The 20,948-nt window shown below is 39.8% G+C and overlaps 1 protein-coding gene across 7 annotated transcripts in view; it reads left to right on the top strand.

The window, feature by feature from the left end:
• The first annotated feature begins 238 nt into the window (after positions 1–238).
• RBFOX1 (RNA binding fox-1 homolog 1) overlaps positions 239–20,948 on the top strand; it is a 432,857-nt gene continuing 412,147 nt past the window's right edge. The window contains exon 1 of one of the 7 annotated variants that reach the window (XM_072120775.1): positions 239–983. In XM_072120775.1, coding sequence (XP_071976876.1) covers positions 840–983 — 144 coding nt within the window. In that variant the 5' untranslated portion in view covers positions 239–839. Of the gene's footprint in view, positions 984–2,013; positions 2,110–20,948 lie in introns of those variants that run through there. The other 6 variants (XM_072120779.1, XM_072120777.1, XM_072120772.1 and 3 more) reach the window with 6 other exon arrangements.

The raw sequence follows: 20,948 nt of genomic DNA, 5'->3' as shown, positions 1-20,948 counted from the left end.
AGGACGGTGAAAATCTTATTATGTAAAATGTCAGGCAGTAATAAGGCTAGAAAATGGGTGGCATTGGCTAACTAAGATAGGATCTGTGTGGTTGGCTTGTGGCGTCGATTAGGAAGGAGGAAAAAAAATAAAAAAAATAAAACGTTATTTGGTGCTGACTCGGCTGACCAACAGCAATGCAAAAGAAATTCTAATAGACACTGGGTCCCAGCTGGGCAATGACATTAATTGCCTAAATCTCCCGGTTGTCTTGTGATGCAGCTTTCTCATTCAGTCGCGTGCTCTCTCTCTCTCTCCTTCTCACTAGCTCACTCGATCTCTCTCTCTCTCTCTATTTCTCTCCACCCTCCCTGGGGATTTTAAAAATGCAGTATTTGAATTTTGGTGAGTGGTAAAGCCTCTGCCCTAGGACCCATTTGACAAATGAGAAGCCGTGCAGCATCAACACCAGCCGACTGAGCTTCAGTGAGTCAATCTCTCTGCTAGTCAGCAAGCTCCTGTTGGGAAACGCCGAGCTCCCTTCTCTTCGCTGTCATTGAGGAAGTTACACTGACTCTTCATTAGGCTTGCAAGGCTTTGGTTAAATCCCTCGCTTTTTTTTTTTTCTATTTCTCTCCACTTTAAGCGGTTTCAGTTGTTTTTTTTTTTTAATTTGCCTAGTTGCCTTAGCTGATAAATGAACACACGTTTCCAGCAGTAGGATAGCGAAAAGGAGGGAAACCTTCAAAAAAAAAAAAAGAAAGGAGGAAAAAAAAGACTTTTTTTTTTTTGTAACTTTAAGTCACCGCAGCTAAAAGACGATTTAAAACCTGCTGACAAGACAGGACAAACGTGCTTGCATGCTAGCCCCTTCACTTGTTCTACGTCGACTCCAGAGCAACACCATGCAGCATCCTCTGACGGGTGCAACCTGCGTGGCACTGCCGAATGTGGGCATGTGTCCACAGCTCTCTTGTGCCTTGACTTTTATGTACTTGCAGCAGGTAAGTTTCTCCTTCCTTTACTCTCTCTCTTTTTACATTGCTGTTGCTTGTAGCTGAACTTTAGCCGGATCTGCTGTAGACTAGAAGGTGATTTTCACCAGTTTTTAGTATTTCTAGGGATGTAAGTAACAGAATGCTGGTTGATGGAGCTGGAATGTCTTAGGTTGTGAGGTTAAGACGTGAATCTCCTGCACACATATACATATACACTGCATGCTCCTTATCTGGTTATCATGTATTCAGTCTACTGCTGCCGTAGTGCACAGAAATCCGAACCTGGACATTAGATGATAACATGCAGCGGATGGATTCTGCTTCATTCTGCCTGTGTATCTGTACATTACTTGCTGCAGTCTGCTTCCCAGCTATATTGTAATGAGATGTTAATGTCTCCTTTGTCAAGGCTCCCTGTGTTCAAGCGAATAACCTAGAGCATGGATGTCCCTGCCAAACCTCACCCTAGGCAATCCAAAGGGTTAACGCGTAGGAATTAAGCATTGCGCCAGTGGAAGTGGTTAAAGTGTGATCTCCTGCCCGATTCTGCTTGCAGGAGAAAAAAAAAAGAAAAAAAAAAGCCTTGATATCTATCTGAGAAGGGTGTCTATTTTCTAATCTCTCTCAGTCTGGACTGTATTCATTTCCTCACCTGTGACTTAGGTCCTCACAATGGAGATCTTTGTGCTGCATAATCATAAATGGTCCTTATGGTAATGAGTCCTATACAGCCGCATGTAGTTATAGTGGTATATAGCAATCTGTATGGAAACTTGTGCATGTTCTGTATATCACATATGAGACATACCTGCCTATAACGTGCTGCGATATTTGCTGCATTAATGCTGTCGCCGCCGTACTGTATTTCCATATCCGAATCTACGTACATTAGGAATCAATCCTGATTTGACTTTTTAGATCTATGTGAAATTTTTGTGATTTTTTTTTTTTTACTGGAAACTTGGACCTGTGTCATGTGACTGGATGTAAAGTATCCTAGTAGTCCTTCTTTTCTCTCCCCCATGCAGTCATACAGTAGTAACACCCTGCCCAGCACTGTGAGTGTGACGCATACATGTTGGTCTAGTAAAAGGTCCAACACGTTTTATTCGCTTATTCTTCATGCTGGCTCGTAAGTAATTTCCTGAAATAATGATAGATTTCCTCAATAATCTCTTGCTACTGATGTGGGTCACTTGGTGTCCTGGAATAGGATGAGTTTCTTGCCTATGCAGTAAACAGCTCGGTCTCTGGTGCCCTATGGGCTCTGTTGTCACTTTGGCATATTATAATATATGCATACTAAAAGATTTATGTGTACATAGGTTGTGACGGCGATTTGGGAGTTCATGTTTTTTTCATTCCCGTTTGGAATTTGCATATGATAAATGCTGAATGCATCAACTTTTCTAGGATTGTCTTTTTTTTTTTTTAATTACCTCCTTCCTAATATCTGGAGCTCCTTTTACTTTCAATAAATCTTTCATACATCTAATCTTCACCATAGCCTCAGCCTCCTCTTCTTCTTCTTCCTCCTCTTCTAATTAGCTTTGCTGTAGGTTTCATCCAAGTCTTGTCATTTTCTTGTAACTGCTTGCTCATCTGTTTGTGCCTTTTCCTTTTGATTTGAGTGAAACACATTTGGGAGGTGAGAGGTCAGTAGGATATTACAAAGGGTTGGGGGGGATTTACATAGTTCTGATTGTTTTTTAATGTAATCATTCCACTCCATCTGCAGCTCCTGTGTAACCACATTACTACTGCAGGTAAGGGGGGCAAAATCTCTATAATTATTTCCTAAATACTATAATCTGGGTTATTAAATCCCATCAACAGACAGTAGTAGTTTATCATTGTAATTTTTATTTTTTTACTTGTATATTAACCATTTACACCCCTACTGGATCTAATGTGCACTTAGACGAAAAAAAAAATCATTCCTGGACTAAGTGGCACCAGGGGTGACTGATCCAAATTTCATTACCCCAGTAATTTGTGTGTATGTGGAGCCAAGGCGCCTATACGCATTACAATGACTCCTTTCCCTAATATCGAAGCGTTCTGTATACAGCGATAAGGGATACACCGTGACAACGTAAACAATGAGCAATAAAAAAAAACACACCAATATTAATTGTCAGCGACTCCAAACGCAGTGTAAATTTTATATTTGTCTTGAATATTTTAACAGATACTTTTGCGCCTTTGCCAGTAGTTTTTAACAGTCGCCTGCATTATTTATAAAGCTGGAAAATACATGCAGATGTCAACAGGCTGCCGCGCTACGCTTTATGGTAACAAATAATGCCACGTAAAGCACAATAGGAGGTGGACAATATCTTTATGGATGAGTATTCAGATGAAACTACACTCAATGTGACCAAGAAATTACTCCAGAAGAAAAAACAAAAAAAAACTTTTCCCATTTTGGTTTATCGCTAGATCTTTTTTTTTTTTAAATCAATGTAAATAATTTCAAAAAAGGTTTTATGGAAATATATGATGAACTTGTCAACACATTTTTTGCAACTGCACCAATTATAGTTTGCATAAATATATATTCTTCATAAACACACACATACTCACAACGCCCCTGTACACGTAATCCTCAGTGATGTTGTGGAAGAGTTTTTTTTTTTTTTACTTGTTCAAAAGAACAGAAAACCACACAACTAGTTAATACACAACGCACCATACATGGCTACAGTATAGGGTGCGCACTCTCATTTTAGTGGCGAACACACAAAACTGCATATTGTTTCCATCCCTAGAACTATACAACTCAATCATCTTTACAGTCATGTAAATTCATACAGTAGACTCACCCATACAATAACACTCATCTATAATACATGCATATATAGCCATAATATAAACTCATCTGTATAATACATGTAAAATAAACCTAAACTATCATATCAATCCACAGAACCCACATCTTCATAAATGTATAAACATATGTACAATAATACACATCTACATAGTGTATAAAATACATATATTTATATAGAGAGAGCTATATATTTATACACCGTACACAACCATACTGTATTATACACCCGCACACCTGCTCAAATATATTCTATATACATTCACATAGTAATCTGCATCTATAGAGTTACATTATGCCTCACTATACAGTTATAGACCTCAGTCATATATTACCCATCTAAACACTCAACATATCCATGCAATGATATACAGCGTATCTATACACTGCACAACCATAACATGTTCTGCATTCATGTTTCATGCACACAACCGTTCTATACATACACCCCACATGTATATACCGACGTACGTACACCCCACATGTATATACCGACGTACGTACACCCCACATGTATATACCGACGTACGAACACCCCACATGTATATACCGACGTACGTATACCCCACATGTATATACCGACATACGTACACCCCACATGCATATACCGACATACGTACACACCACATGCATATACCGACATACGTACACCCCACATGAATATACCGACATACGTACACCCCACATGTATATACCGACATATGTACACCCCACATGCATATACCGACATACGTACACCCCACATGCATATACCGACATACGTACACCCCACATGCATATACCGACATACGTACACACCACATGCATATACCGACATACGTACACCCCACATGTATATACAAACATACGTACACACCACATGCATATACCGACATACGTACACCCCACATGCATATACCTACATACGTGCACCCCACATGCATATACCTACATACGTACACCCCACATGCATATACCGACATACATACACACCACATGCATATACCGACATACGTACACACCACATGCATATACCGACATATGTACACCCCACATGTATATACCGACATACGTGGACCCCACATGCATATACCTACATACGTGCACCCCACATGCATATACCTACATACGTACACCCCACATGCATATACCGACATACATACACACCACATGCATATACCGACATACGTACACCCCACATGCATATACCGACATACGTACACCCCACATGTATATACCGACATACGTACACCCACATGCATATACCGACATACGTACACCCCACATGCATATACCGACATACGTACACCCCACATGCATATACCGACATACATGCACTCCACATGCATATACCGACATACGTGCACCCCACATGCATATACCTACATCCGTGCACCCCACATGCATATACCTACATACGTACACCCCACATGTATATACCGACATACGTGCACCCCACATGCATATACCTACATACGTACACCCCACATGTATATACCGACATACGTGCACCCCACATGCATATACCTACATACGTACACCCCACATGTATATACCAACATACGTGCACCCAACATGAATATACCGACATACGTACACCCCACATGTTAGGATATACATCATTGTCTACAAAATACTCATGACAATATGACACTACTATATTGTATATATATAAATCTTTAGGATAATGCACATTGATACGTAATATGTAAACCATACTAAATAACATCCACATTCATTGTCTGATGTATACGCTGAATGCAATAAGTTGGATATAGTCTGATGGGATGGCTGAGGGTAATATTACGCTTTTTGATATATTTCATGTAAAGTACTCCATTGGCTTATGTTTTATAGCTTTTCATAACAGAAAGGTAATTTTTTTCTAATTTAACTCTTCGGGATCCATGGTTTGTAGAGTACATTATATAACTCTTAGACTACAGTAGTCAATGGTATCTGGAGTCCTAAGCAAACAACAGATTTCTACACTTACACAGTCTCAGACACTACTCAGTCTCTACTTTTTGTCGTAGTAGTAAATGGCAGGTTTAGTAGTATGGGGTACACCCTTATAAATGGCTGATTCCTTAACTATGTATGTATCCAATACCTACTTATCACATACTTATAAAGCCCTTACCATATGTCCCTATATGGCTTCCTGAAGAACCTATTGAATTTGCCTTTGATAAAATGCTGCTAATTGATGTATCCTAGTGATTCCTATAGGATATGGCCTACGCAATATTCCCTCCCAGGTGTGAGGTTTGTAGCATTACGCTTATGAGTCACCATATAAATACTTTATTACACTGCAGGTGTGTGTGTATTAAGGGATGTTTACTGTACGTGTATGTTTTTTTATAGGATATTTTTTTTATCCCATGTATGTCTTTATTGTTGTGTGTAATAGTTCATACCTGTTAGTTCATACACTTGTGACATGCCATTCCATTCTTCTCGATATTTGTTATTATGTTTCTGCTCATTTGCATGTGTATGTGTGTAGTAGTTTTTTTGTGCCACATATTATTGGTAACACATGTACATACATTACTACATGTTTATATATTCTAGCTATTTTCTTTAATGTATGTTTTATGTGGCTTACTATATGAACAGTATCTATGTTTGTGTGAGTGATTTATGTGTAAAAACTCTTATGAAGATAGATATATTTGTGTTTCTTTTATGTGTTTTGTTACTTTATATGATGGCATAACTCCCTTCCTGCACACAAATAATCACACAGAAACACATACATTATCATGCATATGCACACTCAATATACATACACGTGCACGCACATTACATACATGTATGTTTTTCTGCAGGTATTATCTATAGTCCACCTTAGTGGTAAAAACTTACAAAATATATGCAAAATACTTATAAGGAAATGATGCTTGCCTACAGGTTACTCTCAACATCAGATTTAACTGCTGGTCAAATTGTCATCTGTTCCAGTGCACTCCAATAAGTTACCGTACCGTGGGCCATCCCCTTGTCAAAGTGCTCGAAATGTTCATTTGTGTTCCTCACTTAATGATGATGCATGGGGTTTACTTCACGAAATGAAGTCATCCGTAATCTGGGAATAATTTAGCTAAAACGGAGACATTGCTCAAGGTGGACATCCCTAGATCGAAAGCAATTGAACTAAAACTTCTGGATCAACTTTTTTTTAATTAGAAAGTAGCCGGCAGTAGATCATTAATGGCGGCTGTGACTGGTCATTCTTAAGTGCTAAAACAGTCGAAAAATTGGCATTTGTGAAGTGCTGGGCTTGCAGGAATAGGTATCAGCTGTGCAGGCCGATGGCCCCAAGGAAATGATGAGGAGTAGAGCTGTTAAGCGTGTTCTTTAAATAGTGCGCAATAAGTCAATCAGTATCTTCGATGGGTTAATTTGCTGCCCACCGATTGGATTTCGCTGCTGCTGGATAAACAAGTCACGTCAGGCAATAATACAACTTATTTATTTTAACTTTCCCTTTAAAAACACATCTTTTCGGTATATTCCATTGTATATTGGATAATACAATATATAATAATTCACTTATCTCCTGGCATTAACCCAATGCTTATTGCAGAGGTTGAATTACCTGCTTATCCTGTTTATATCTTATATGCACTATGTAAAATTCCCTCTCAAGCTAATTTAGTCTAACATCAGGAGTATAAGCATTGGCTGTTTGTGTGAATACAAAGCAATGCTGCATAGAGCTGGATAGAGTTTGTTCTGTAGCTATCAGCAAGCACAGAGATCTGTCATATGGTGATACGTAGCACTTTAAAGCTACGTTTCCAGAAGAGACTTGTGCCGCAGGAACATAATCACTGCGGCAATTCACCTAAAAATGTGAACCCATATGTTGGATGGAGCTTACTCTGCAATGGACTGTAACAGTCTATGGTAGAAAGTACTGCATGTGTTATCTGCACTGCAGTCTAATGATGCTGCAGGCAGATTGCTCTACACTGCTTCTTGTCATTGCAATTCCCAGATGATAGGGATGCTGCCTGGAATCTCAGCGGTGACGTGCGAGATGGGAAAAACCCCATCCCTCCCTCCCCCCAGCAATTGTCATCTCATGCAGCAGAAATTGCAACTCCAAATAGGGTTTTGTGGAAAACATGACCGTCATCTTGGTGGTAGACACTTGCCCTAAGCTTGAACTGGAGAGCAGTTCAATAGATCATGCTGTGATAACTGGATGTGATTACATAACCATGGCTGATAATATAAGCCGCACATCCACAAGTACCGGGGGGACAAATGCCTTAGCTGATCTTTTTATACATTGCTGGAATACGAGCATCATGGTGGACAGTGCGTCCAGGAATAATATTTACTAACACAGAAATCATAGAATAGAATAGATGGGGCGAGCAGTCAGGACATGCTAAGACTGCTTTCACACTAACCTAAATGTCCAAGTACTGGTAATACAATCACTAGATACATAGATAGATATGAGATAGATAGATAGATAGATAGATAGATAGGGGATAGATAGATATGAGATAGATAGATAGATAGATAGATAGATAGATAGATAGATAGATACATAGATAGATATGAGATAGATAGATAGATAGATAGATATGTGATAGATAGATAGATAGATATGTGATAGATAGATAGATATGTGATAGATAGATAGATAGATAGATATGTGATAGATAGATAGATAGATAGATATGTGATAGATAGATAGATAGATAGATATGTGATAGATAGATAGATAGATAGATAGATAGATAGATATGTGATAGATTGAGAAATAGATATGTGATAGATAGATAGATATGTGATAGATAGATAGATATGTGATAGATAGATAGATAGATAGATAGATAGATAGATAGATAGATAGATAGATAGATATGTGATAGATAGATAGATATGTGATAGATAGATAGATAGATAGATAGATAGATAGATAGATATGTGATAGATAGATAGATAGATAGATAGATAGATACATAGATAGATATGTGATAGATAGATAGATAGATAGATAGATAGATAGATAGATAGATAGATATGTGATAGATAGATAGATAGATAGATAGATAGATAGATAGATAGATATGTGATAGATTGAGAAATAGATAGATAGATAGATAGATAGATAGATGAGAGATGGCTAGTACAACAGACGGATAATATAGATTGAGTAAAGAAGAGATAGACACACAGATAAATCAATAATAGATACATATCATAGAGGAGAAAAGTATATATGGATATATATGGCATATGATAGATACTGTAGATAGAAGAGAGATAGATACTTAGATATGAAATCAATACGCTACATAGATACTATAAATATACAAGGAGAATAGATGAGGGATAGGTTGAGATGGATACATGATAGATATACAGAAAGATCAATAATAGATGTTAGATAAATCCATATGGTATATAAGAGATTGAGTATGAGATAGCTATGAAGTATATAAGATAAGTAGATATTATTAGAAAGATATTATAGGTAGAACATAGATAAGGAGAAATAGATGGGGGAAAGATCAATATAGATAGATGGGAGATTAGAGTCTAGATATAATAGATAAGATAGATTGATAAAGAAGAGATAGATATAGAAACAGGTCAACAATAGTGCGATATTAGATACATATGGAATGTAAGAGATAAACAGAGTATGAGATAGATATGACGTATATAAGATAGATACTGTATATTGAATACCCAAGACATAGACAGAAATATTATGATATGATATGGTAATATGATTATAGTGTGTAGAATAGACTATTCATACAGTAGAAAGAGTATAGAATAACTAGACAGATGATAGACCGATATTAGATACATGATAAATACATAGATATGTGATAGATAAGAGTATATATATATATATATGATAAATAGCTATTTTATAAATGATGAGATGGATTGTGACCTGGATAAATAGACAATAGATTTCCGATAGATATAATTCCGGTATCTGATAACTATTTCTGTGATAAATAGATAGGTGGAGAGATGATTTGGGGAAGATATATGGTAGAATAAGTACATTTGATAAAAACAAATGAGAATATTGCTTAGACTGATGTCAGTGTAATTTGTTGTAGATAAGATGTGAATGGCGGCAGTCTGTAAGTCATTATTTTGCATACATTAAGTAGGTAAAGCCGTATGTATTATCGGCACATTGTACGTACACAGTGCCATTTTCACATGAGAAATGTCAGCGCTTTGCCTACTTGAGTGAAAAGGAGCCCACATTACCACTAATGCTCATTCGCCATCTGTTTTCCTTACAGCTGGGCCTTGACGGATTGTCCGGGGCAGAGAGGAGATGTTTTTGTTGTGTTTTCTGATTAATGGAACTGCTATACAGTAGATGCTGTGAACGAGGACGCTGGCGCTCTGGATTCACTAACACACAAGCCTATTGTCTGACAAATGATGCTTTGTAACAGTGCAACACCGTGTTATGCAGATTCTGACTCCACGCGCGTATCTTCACCAGAGGGGGCAGTGTGGCGCTCGTCAGCAGCATCTCTAATTAGGGGAACGTATAGTCTATGCATGACTGCAGCATCTGGACCTACCTTAAATGACACGAGAGGGATGTCCATGAGTGTGTTGTTCATTTAATGATATGCATTTATTTTTATCTGCTTAGGCCGTCGTTGTACATTTTTACAGCGGTGTTATGCGGGGGGTTTATTAAGCTGCAGGGAACAACAGGAGAATAAGATCATATTTGTGCCTAATTTATTGAAATCAAGTGTAGATCTCACGGGCTGTGATATACTGCTGCGATAAGTAGATCATGTATTTCCGTGTATCCATATATGTATATGAGTCCGAATACAATTCTGTAGTGTCTGAGATCACTTCTCACATATCTCTGGTGCAGTATAACATTGAAAAGGATAATGCTACAATAAATACTACAAAACCTTATAGTGCTGCCTATAGCTGGTGTAAGGTACAATGATAAGGATGTTATTTTTGCATAAGCGCCATAGCCCCTTCTAACAGGTCATCCATATCCTGCTCTTCAAAACCTTTAAAACTATCTCAAGTGATTCTTTACTCTCCAAAAGACACCGGTGGACAGGGGTGTAACTACAGCGGTAGCAGCCATAGCAGCTGCTATGGGGCCCACAGTATCATGGGGGCACCGGCATCTGGGGTGTTTGGTGTGAATACGCTGTATGTGTGTATATGTGATGTGTATGTTTAATACCCCCTGGTTTCTTTGCATCTCCGGAAACGTCATAACTCAGGAATAGTAACCATAATTTAGTTGAGTTTAACCAAAGCAGTTCTGAGTTTTGTGGCCATAACAGGATCACAATGTGTTTTCATTAGAAATATCCAGGTTCTCCCTGACTCTGAACTATGACCTTTTTAACCATAGGGTGTACCACCAGCTCAGAGGCACGGCATCCCAAGCATTGAACAAACAGAAATCTTCTTACAGTACATCGATCATATTGTCATGTTGTGGAAGGGTGATAAGATGTATAAGATGTCAGAAATATATGACTGTTTCCTGCCATTTCTAATAATAGAACCTTGCAACTGTAGTTTCTGACCAATGGTATAACTCCCTATATATGACTGAATCACAATTGTCAGAAATTGACCTTAGTGAGAGTCTAGAGACCACAATGATTAGCTGCGTTAAGGGTCTTGCTATAGCAGGTGCAGGGGTGGCACTAAATCATAACCCCTCTGCCCCATAATAGGTACTGTATCATAAATGGAACATAAAAGGTTGTGACAGAATAAGTTAAAATGTGACTGTGATATAATTAGAATCTAAAATTGTCGAAAGTTTTAAGGGAACCTGTCATTAGAAATGTACTACCTACTAACCTATTACCAGTATGTTGTCAACCAGCTGAACAGCTTCTCGATCATGTTTCTTTTATGGTCCAGCTTGGTGGCATCATCAAGAAAATCAAATTTGAAGTCAAGTGTCAACTGATTGTATAAAGTCAATGAGGTGGAGAGTTTAACACTGAAGTCAAGCTCTAACTGCCTCAAAACACTTCTTACCCTGTGATTGGCATCATCTGCCAGCCTTCAGGAATCTGGTTATTGATGTGCCTGGATGCAGAACCATCAACTACAGTGACGGGGTGTTGTGAGGCAGGGAGAGCTTAACTTCAGTATTAACTGTCCAATACCTTGACTTGAGAAAACCATTTTACATCTCACTTCAAAGTTGACTTTCTGGATGATGCCACCACACCAGGCCATGAAAGAGACATGATCTGGAAGCTGTGCAGCTGCTTGATAACATACTGGTCGTGGTCTATTTAGCCAATTTCTGATGACGAGTTTGCTTTAAAGGCCCAAATAAAGAAGGATCTAAAGAGAGTGCAAAGGTCATTCCCTGACATCTGCACATATTAGGAGACTGGTACAAGACAATAATATATGAATGGAGTAATTTATAATAAGTCCCTTAGATTTTACTCCATTACGATACTTATGACTGTTCAATTTGAGAAACACAATCCATGTGCTGGACACATTTCCTTGACTGACCACAGCCAAGTACTAAACTAAAGTGAAATCTGGAATGATCAGTACGCTGCTTTAACTATCTCATAGCTTTAGGCTACTTTCACATGACCATATAAGGTGGCCTTATACTAGCCGTAGGAGCGACAGCTAGCCACCGTAACGTGCTGTCACCGGAAAAAAGATAGAGCATGCTCTTCCACTCTCTGTACATACAGACCAGCTGCATGACGCCTTATGGAGATGGGAAGGGTAAGGAGCGCTCTTCTTTGCAGGCTTCTCCAGACTGTATGCTAGCATATAAGTGTGTGAAAGTTTCCTTGGGTGAGATAGATCCGGTTGCTCACCTGTTTGGTTGCTCCCTGCTTTATATCTCACTATGATGCATTGTGTTGGGTTCACACGGCCCTGGTCATTAGGTGGAATACAATGTTTGTTTCTCAGAATGAATAAGATCATTTTAAACTGGTCTCATCCTGGATCAGATTACTTTTTTTTTAATATGTGTATGACACACATACATTTTGGTTGCACTTCCCATGTTGTGCCAAGATGTGGAGGAAGACATGTAGACTGAGGTCCCTCCAGTCCTAATTTTCACCGGTCGGTTTGTGAAGCGATAGCTATTTCCAGCTTTCTGCTCATTGTCATGCACTGCATAGAGCTGTGATATTTTTATAGTCTTCAATATAAGTGGCTTTATTGTATTATTTACCAAGCAAAGATAAAGTTGTTTTTCGCTTTCCTCCTCGCACGCCGCGCTTTATTTTATTACATGTTTTTTTTCTTTTTGGTTCGCCACATAATGTACACAAAGAAAGTCTATTGTGCTGTCTCTGTCTTAAGCTTTGGTAAAATCCTGCAGGCTTTGAGGTGGAGAAAAGAAAAAAAAAAGAAGTGACAATGGCTTTCTGCAACCGAGTATATCACTTTGCATTAAGAGCCGTAATGACATTAGCGAGAGCTGAAGCTGAACCTTTCCATATGAAAAGATCCCTAAAGGTCTGCAGTCTTTTCAAGGCACTGGTGAAATTGATTTATCAGTTTGAAATTGAAGTATTTAATGCATTGGATTCTCTTGAGGAAATTATGCCATTCCTCTGCTAGCATCTCTCATTTACCTCCTGACTAGACCAATGCACAATCATTTTACTTCTTTTGCATTATATTCCCTTTCCTGGCAGCGCTGTAAACTTAATTAGACAAAAACTAGACTTATGAGCTGAGAGAAAGGACGATTAATATTATGCGGCATTCAGGTTCAGCGTCAGTGTGTTTCTTAATTTGTGTCGGGATAAAAAATTAACTAAATTGGATCATCAGCAGTAATCCCCAGGAGGACGTCATTAGGAGCAACACGGAGGTACCCGCTAAGAAGCATAAGGCTGGGGACACACGGGCAGCGCTCGCAGTGGTTAGCTACCACAAACCGGCCAATGGCTTACCCACTGCGGATTAGATGTCTACATTTTTACAAATCAACTTGCAGCGCAAAACACCACAACCCATAACATGATAATCATTACTCCAGATTTACAAAAGAAAATCTTGCAGATGAGCCGCTTTAAAAACCTTCGTTTTAGGCAGGATGCACACAAACCTGTGCTTTCCCGGCCCGTAACCAGGGCGAGCACACTGACGGGTGCAGGAGAGAGGACGGATGAGCTGCCAAAGTAAGCCGGCCAGGTGTTGGTGCGGTGAGACACAGAGGGGGTCATTTATTAAAGCCTATGAAATGGAAAATTGGCTGTATTCTTTTGTTTTTCTCTTTCTGCGCCTCTTGCAACCTTAATTTTGCGCCACAATATTGGTATTTTCTAACACTCTCAACTTTTTCTTTTTTGGGCGCAAAATTGTGGTGCTGCTTGTGAATCTTCTATTTTTCTAACTCGTTTTGTGGTGCAACTTGTGGCAGCTAAAAGAAAGTCTAGGGAGTTCTAAACCTATTAGTCTGTGTACCAATTCATTAATCCCTTGTGCCACTTACTTACATCGCACTGAAAAAAGTAACATGGTTTCAGTGCCACCCTGCGCCCAAATTAATAAATGCTCCTAAGTGTATTTGCCGCACTGTGACCGGGTGCCATAGACCTCAATAGGGGTCGTGATCTGGCCACAAATGGTCTTGTGGATAAGGCCTTAAGATATTTTTGTTGTTGTGGAGGAAGATCCCATACACCTTGTGGGTCACATGCAACAAATCAGTTTCCGATGCTGTTCTTATGATCAACAGAACAAATGTGTGAAGTGTGAGGGTATCCATCAGGCATGTTCACACAAAGCAGATTTATTCCAGAAACAGGACATGTTGTAATAGTCTATTGCTTGTGGTCAGACTTGGGTAAAATGTTGGTCTACCAAGTTTGTGATGTTTTCTTGGGAACAATGAGTGGAACTGGAGAATATCGATTGTGAGATGGATGAATTAGGAGGATAGGAAAAAACGGAATGCTTTCATATACATTGTTACTATCTGATTCTTAATGGCCCTAGAGCTAGTTTTATTATATATGTTGTAGTGGTGAACATTTGTGTTTATTTCGTAATCATGGCAACATGTAATTTACATTTTATTCATCTCACAGCTCCATCTTACACTCATTAGCCTATATCTACAGCCAGTCACATCCCCTTTAAGAGTTAGACTATTTCCTTTCCTTAAATCAAGTAAGTTTTGATTTCATCTTTGATAACATGATTTTTTTTTGCTAATATTACTGTTCTGTACAATGTTCCCATAAATGTGGTGTGGAAAGAGTTAAATTATTGATGTCACCCTTTCGGTCAAAATATTGGCAAATGATGTTACAAAAGATAACTGATCTTCAGTACGACTCAGGCCAGGCTTATACAACATAGGGGGATTATCATATATTTTAGACATTTCTAATATATTTTAGAAATTTCTGTGACTACAAATACATCCCATATAAAATAGGAATTCAATCGTTTAGTCTAGGTTTTTGGATATCGATTTGAAAATAAAAGCAGTAATTGATTGGTTTCTACCAAATTCTGCACATTCCTAGAAGTTCAGTACATTCCCTTTTAGAGCAGGTATATAAAATGTCTTCAGCTGATACTGTTTCCGACAGGAAGAGATCTTCTGAATGTTTGTCCACTGTTGGGGGAATGGATCATAGAATTTTTGGTAGATAACAGCTGTGCTGTGATTGGTTGTTATAGGAAACAAAGTTTTACTTTTAGACAGCTTCATAAATCAGACGCATAATATATAATCTGAACTACCGAGGTGCATTTGACAGTAGCAAGTACCTAGGACGAGCTGCGCGCCGAAGATGTCAGGGTAGGAGGAGAAAAGAGGCTAGTGGGGCGTGGAGTAGCCTCGACGTGTAGCCTCATGTCCGGCAACTCCACGCCCCAGTAGCCGCTTAAGAAAATTAGCATATTAAGATATTAAAGTTTTAAAAAGAAACCCGGGACGCAAGGATTAGCTCTAAAAAGGGCTATCCTCACGTCCCATACATCCACCTACCACCCGTTCTACCTTTATAGGTAGAATCGTGGTGGTAGGTTCCCTTTAAAATGCAGTGTAGGAGCCTTTTTTTAGGAGCAGAATCATAACTTTGTGACCACAGACCGATACAGCAATGCAGAGATAATCAAGTGCTAAGGGGCGGAGGGAGAACCAGGTTTAATGATTTGCCTACAGCCAAGTATTTGGCTTTTTTCTAGCCTGTGATTGACGTTGCCAGCTAATTTGCATATCCGTAAAAAGATGATAATCTCTGCATTGCCTCATTGGTCACAAACAGGTATGTCTCTTCTCCGATTGTAGATATTTACACACATGATTGGTTTGGGAAGTACTTTGGAGTTAAAACACTCCCTTTAAGAGATATTAGTTTTTGTTCTGGTTATTTCCAGAAGACCATAGAAGTAAATGAAGTGTGTGTGGCACAATACATGGCCATGGTGAAGGGGGCAGTATGTATGAGAATAAGGAAAGATTGAGGAGACTTAGTTTAGGAGATTGGTACAAAATAACACCTTTTAGGTTCTATTTCCAGGTCTACGAGGTATAAAATGTCATGACTATATTATCGGTGACGAGCAAAGAACAAGTCAGATTGTGTGTATGTGCCCATGGAGCGCAGTGTGGCGGAGGTATTGTGTGTTGTGCGGTATTTGTGAGCAGATAATAAGCAGGCAGGCTTTCTTCTCTCTCGGAGTGAGGCACTACTCTGTCTCAGTTGTAACATAACTGCACAGCTCAATTAATGCACCGTGGCAGGAGGAGGAAAAAATGGTCTCTCTCTTGTCAGAAGCCAAGTTATTTACTTTCAAAGGCTGACAGAATAGCACTGCAGGGGCTTCATTTATTTCCATTCAGAATGTCATTATTGGGTAATACAGAGTGACTCCTTCATGCAGTTTGGGCTTATTCTTATAATCTTTATTATTCTCCAACACTTAAGTGTTTATTTACACCCTAGGTGTCAGAAGAACCTGCAAAAGCGATGACGAAGGCTCCCGTTATTGCTCGCCCGCTTTGCTTTGTAAATATTTTTGCATTAAATATAAGTTGTTTGGTTATTTTAGTGGTTGTTTTTTTTTTTTTTTTGCGAAGAGCAGAAAAAAAAAGGTCTAAATTCGGAGATTCTGAATTTTGTTGTATGTCGCAGAGCTGGAAATCTGGATGAAATAACTAGATTTAGGCTGGATCCTGCGTGCGTTTTTTGGTTTATTGAGTAAACACGCCTGGAAAAGCTCCTGGTGTCCATCCCAAACGTATCCATAGGAGTTAGGGAAAAAAAGAGTCTCTGCTTTGCCTGAACATGTCTGTATTATAAGTAAAATAAACTATTCAAAAGTAAAAACTAAAAAGTTTCATTATACCCCATCAGTTTATCATGATATATACATTAAACATAGGCATCGCAGCCGGTGGGTGATGGGTGCCAGTGTAATACCGCTCTCATAACCTCAGATATTCAATGCCTTGACTTTTATCGGACATGAAAACCGCAGTGTGACCCAATTCTGAAAAGGGTTAATCATTAAGAGCAGAATCTTAGCTCCACCATGTTTCTAGTTATGTCATTTGGTCCAAGATAAAATTACAATGAGCAACTCCGAATGACAAACACAGCACCGCTTCATCTGCACAAATGTATCAGAGCTACTATGTCACCTACCCCCTTAAAACTTCCTTATGTAACATGACTCTTCTTCCCCTCTATCCTGATTGAAATTTTACTAACAAAAACACATTAACATCAGTCATAACGTTTCACACCACTGCATACAGAACAATGTAATAGTATATATGTAGCAGAGCTGAATAATTTAACTCTTCGCAGAGCTATTCGTGGGCGATAGCATAATGCAGTAAGTTTACCTGCAGTCCTATGAAGAGACATAAGACGGCTCAGTTGGATTTCCCAATTATGTGAGATAAGTCACAAATCCAGCTCTGCTATGTGCTGCAATCTGTGATATTCTGTTACGCCAAATTCTGATTAATTCTGTGTAATCAGCACAATAAAACGCTTCCATGTCCGCTTCATAATTAGATTAAGATGGGATCCTGGGGTCTTGTGTTTTTATCTCTCTATTCTGAATCTATTCTTTAGTACGTGACCGTAATCAATAAACAAGTGTCAAAACCCCACAGACCTCATTTGACAAAGTGCATCATCGGATCTGCAGAACTGTCTGTTTTCAGATGATGTGTCTTTTTATTTCACAGCATGGGACTGGTAGAAGCGCTATGAAGATTTTCCTCCACGCTTTATTGTCAATTACTTTTCACAATTCTATTGTATCATTATTGTTATTATTTCGCCTTATTATCCCCCAGAATACATTTCCATGTGTAGCAGTGTTATGATGATCTGTCACTGCTGCTTGTTACAACTTTGACATCAAACAGCAGAAGATGCTAATCCAATGCTTAATTCTTAAGTGTGTACAGCGTGTACTAAATCAAAAGAGCTCGACATGTACAGATCTAGCAGAGATGGGTTTGTCTTCTTACTGCATTTACTGGAAATTATACTTTCTTTTACTAGAGGACTCTACCAGCTACTTTATCACTTACCAGCACAATGTATCACCTATATAAATAGTCACTATAGCCCTTTAGGGATTGACTGACATATCAGTGCACCATCTGTGTATAGAGTGCGCTCCCCTCTGCTACATCTGTAGTTGTATAGAGTGCTTCCTCTCTGCTACATGTGTAGCTGTATTTAGCGCACCCGCTCTGCTAAATCTGTAGCTGTATAGAGTGACCCGCTCTGCTAAATCTGTATAGAGTGCGCCCGCTCTGCTACATCTCTAGCTCTATAGAGTGTGCCCGCTCTGCTACAACTGTAAAGAGTGTGCCCGCTCTGCTACAACTGTAAAGAGTGCGCCCGCCCTGCTACATCTGTAGCTGTATAGAGTGTGCTCCGCTCTGCTACATCTGTATAGAGTGCACCTGCACTGCTACATCTGTAGCTGTATAGAGTGCACCCGCTCTGCTAAATCTGTATAGAGTGCACCCGTTCTGCTACATCTGTATAGAGTGTGCCCGCTCTGCTACATCTGTAGCTGTATAGAGTGTGTCCTCTCTGCTACATGTGTAGCTGTATTTAGTGCACCCGCTCTGTTACATCTGTAGCTGTATAGAGTGCACCTGTTCCGCTACATCTGTATAGAGTGCGCCCGCTCTGCTACATCTGTAGCTGTATAGAGTGTGTCCTCTCTGCTACATGTGTAGCTGTATTTAGTGCACCCGCTCTGTTACATCTGTAGCTGTATAGAGTGCACCCGCTCTGCTACATTTGTAGCTGTATAGAGTGCTCTCCCCTCTGCTACATCTGTAGCTGTATAGAGTGCACCCGCTCTGCTACATCTGTATAGAGTGCGCTCCCCTCTGCTACATCTGTAGCTGTATAGAGTGCGCTCCCCTCTGCTACATCTGTAGCTGTATAGAGTGCGCCCGCTCTGTTACATCTGTAGCTGTATAGAGTGCGCCCGCTCTGCTTCATCTGTAGCTGTATAGAGTGCGCCCGCTCTGTTACATCTGTAGCTGCATAGAGTGTGCTCCGCTCTGCTACATCTGTAGCTGTATAGAGTGCGCTCCCCTCTGCTACATCTGTAGCTGTATAGAGTGCGCCCGCTCAGCTACTAAAAGAGTGTGCCCGCTCTGCTACATCTGTAGCTGTATAGAGTACGTCCTCTTTGCTACATCAGTAGCTGTATAGAGTGCGCCCGCTCTGCTACATCAGTAGCTGTATAGAGTGCGCCCGCTCTGCTACATCTGTAGCTGTATAGAGTGCGTCACCTCTGCTACATGTGTAGCTGTATTTAGCGCACCCGCTCTGCTACATCTGTAACTGTATAGAGTGCGCCCGCTCTGCTACATCTGTAGCTGTATAGAGTGCACCCGCTCTGCTACATCTGTAGCTGTATAGAGTGCTCCCGCTCTGCTACATCTGTAGCTGTATAGAGTGCACCCGCTCTGCTACATCTGTAGCTGTATAGAGTGCACCCGCTCTGCTACATCTGTATAGAGTGCGCTCCCCTCTGCTACATCTGTAGCTGTATAGAGTGCGCCCGCTCTGCTACATCTGTAGCTGTATAGAGTGTGCCCGCTCAGCTACTAAAAGAGTGCGCCCGCTCTGGTACATCTGTAGCTGTATAGAGTGCGTCCTCTCTGCTACATGTGTAGCTGTATAGAGTGCACCCGCTCTGCTACATCTGTAGCTGTATAGAGTGCCTGCTCTTTTTTATGTACTTCTGAGTCATGGGGACCCTTTAAACTTGTCGGTTTTACAAGAGGCAATTTTAGAATCAGAAGATTTTCTTAGAATGTTAATGTGTTTAATTCTTGGTGTTTCATAATTTATAGCATTTCATCCATTTCAAAAGATGTCCATATCAAAGATAATTAGTTCAAATCTAATTCTCACGTATTTCATTATGTCTCATAATTTCCCAATCAGTATATTAAGCTGTTCGCAGAATCCAATGGCTTCTGTTCAGCAATGCATATAGACTGTATGGCCCTGTAGATAGGAGATGCAGTGTACAGACCATGGGCCAGATGTATCACTGTTCTGCGCTTAAGTGTAGTAGTTGCGCCTTAATTCTGGGGCATTGTTGCAGCAGAATAATCACAAGCTACAACCATCTGTGATGAGTTATGTTCCTGCCTTTTATTAATCACTTTACTTTAGGCGCAATATAGGCGCAATGTTAGATTCTGGCTCTTACATGTGATCCTCTTAAAAGCTCCTCTCTGCTTCTCTCCCACATGAAGATAACACTCACAGCAGAGCCCAAGTGTGTGACTCCCAGCACCCAGTGATCTCCTCAGCAGTGGCTTCTCCTGAAGGTTATCCCCCAGTTCTGATCTCCTGCTGACCCCCTTTAATTCTGGCCAGTATCCTCTTCAGATACCAATGTGGTCATCCTGCTACAAGGGACACTTCTCTGTACTATCTGTAGCTCCCACTCTCTTTTCTCCTGCTCTGAGCTGCTGCTTTTGCAGATTGTTTATAAATAGAAGGTCATGAACTGTAAACAGAAGCTGCATGTAGTGTCTGTATTGTCTGCTGAGCCATGCTGCTGGGGATAAGCTGCTCTGCACAGGATCTCAGTGTTGCTTCTCAGTTTACACC

The sequence above is a fragment of the Engystomops pustulosus genome, chromosome 8 (assembly GCF_040894005.1).
Source record: "Engystomops pustulosus chromosome 8, aEngPut4.maternal, whole genome shotgun sequence".
NCBI lineage: Eukaryota > Metazoa > Chordata > Amphibia > Anura > Leptodactylidae > Engystomops > Engystomops pustulosus.
Note: the sequence above shows the minus strand (reverse complement) of the source record. Positions and strands in the feature narration are given on the sequence as shown.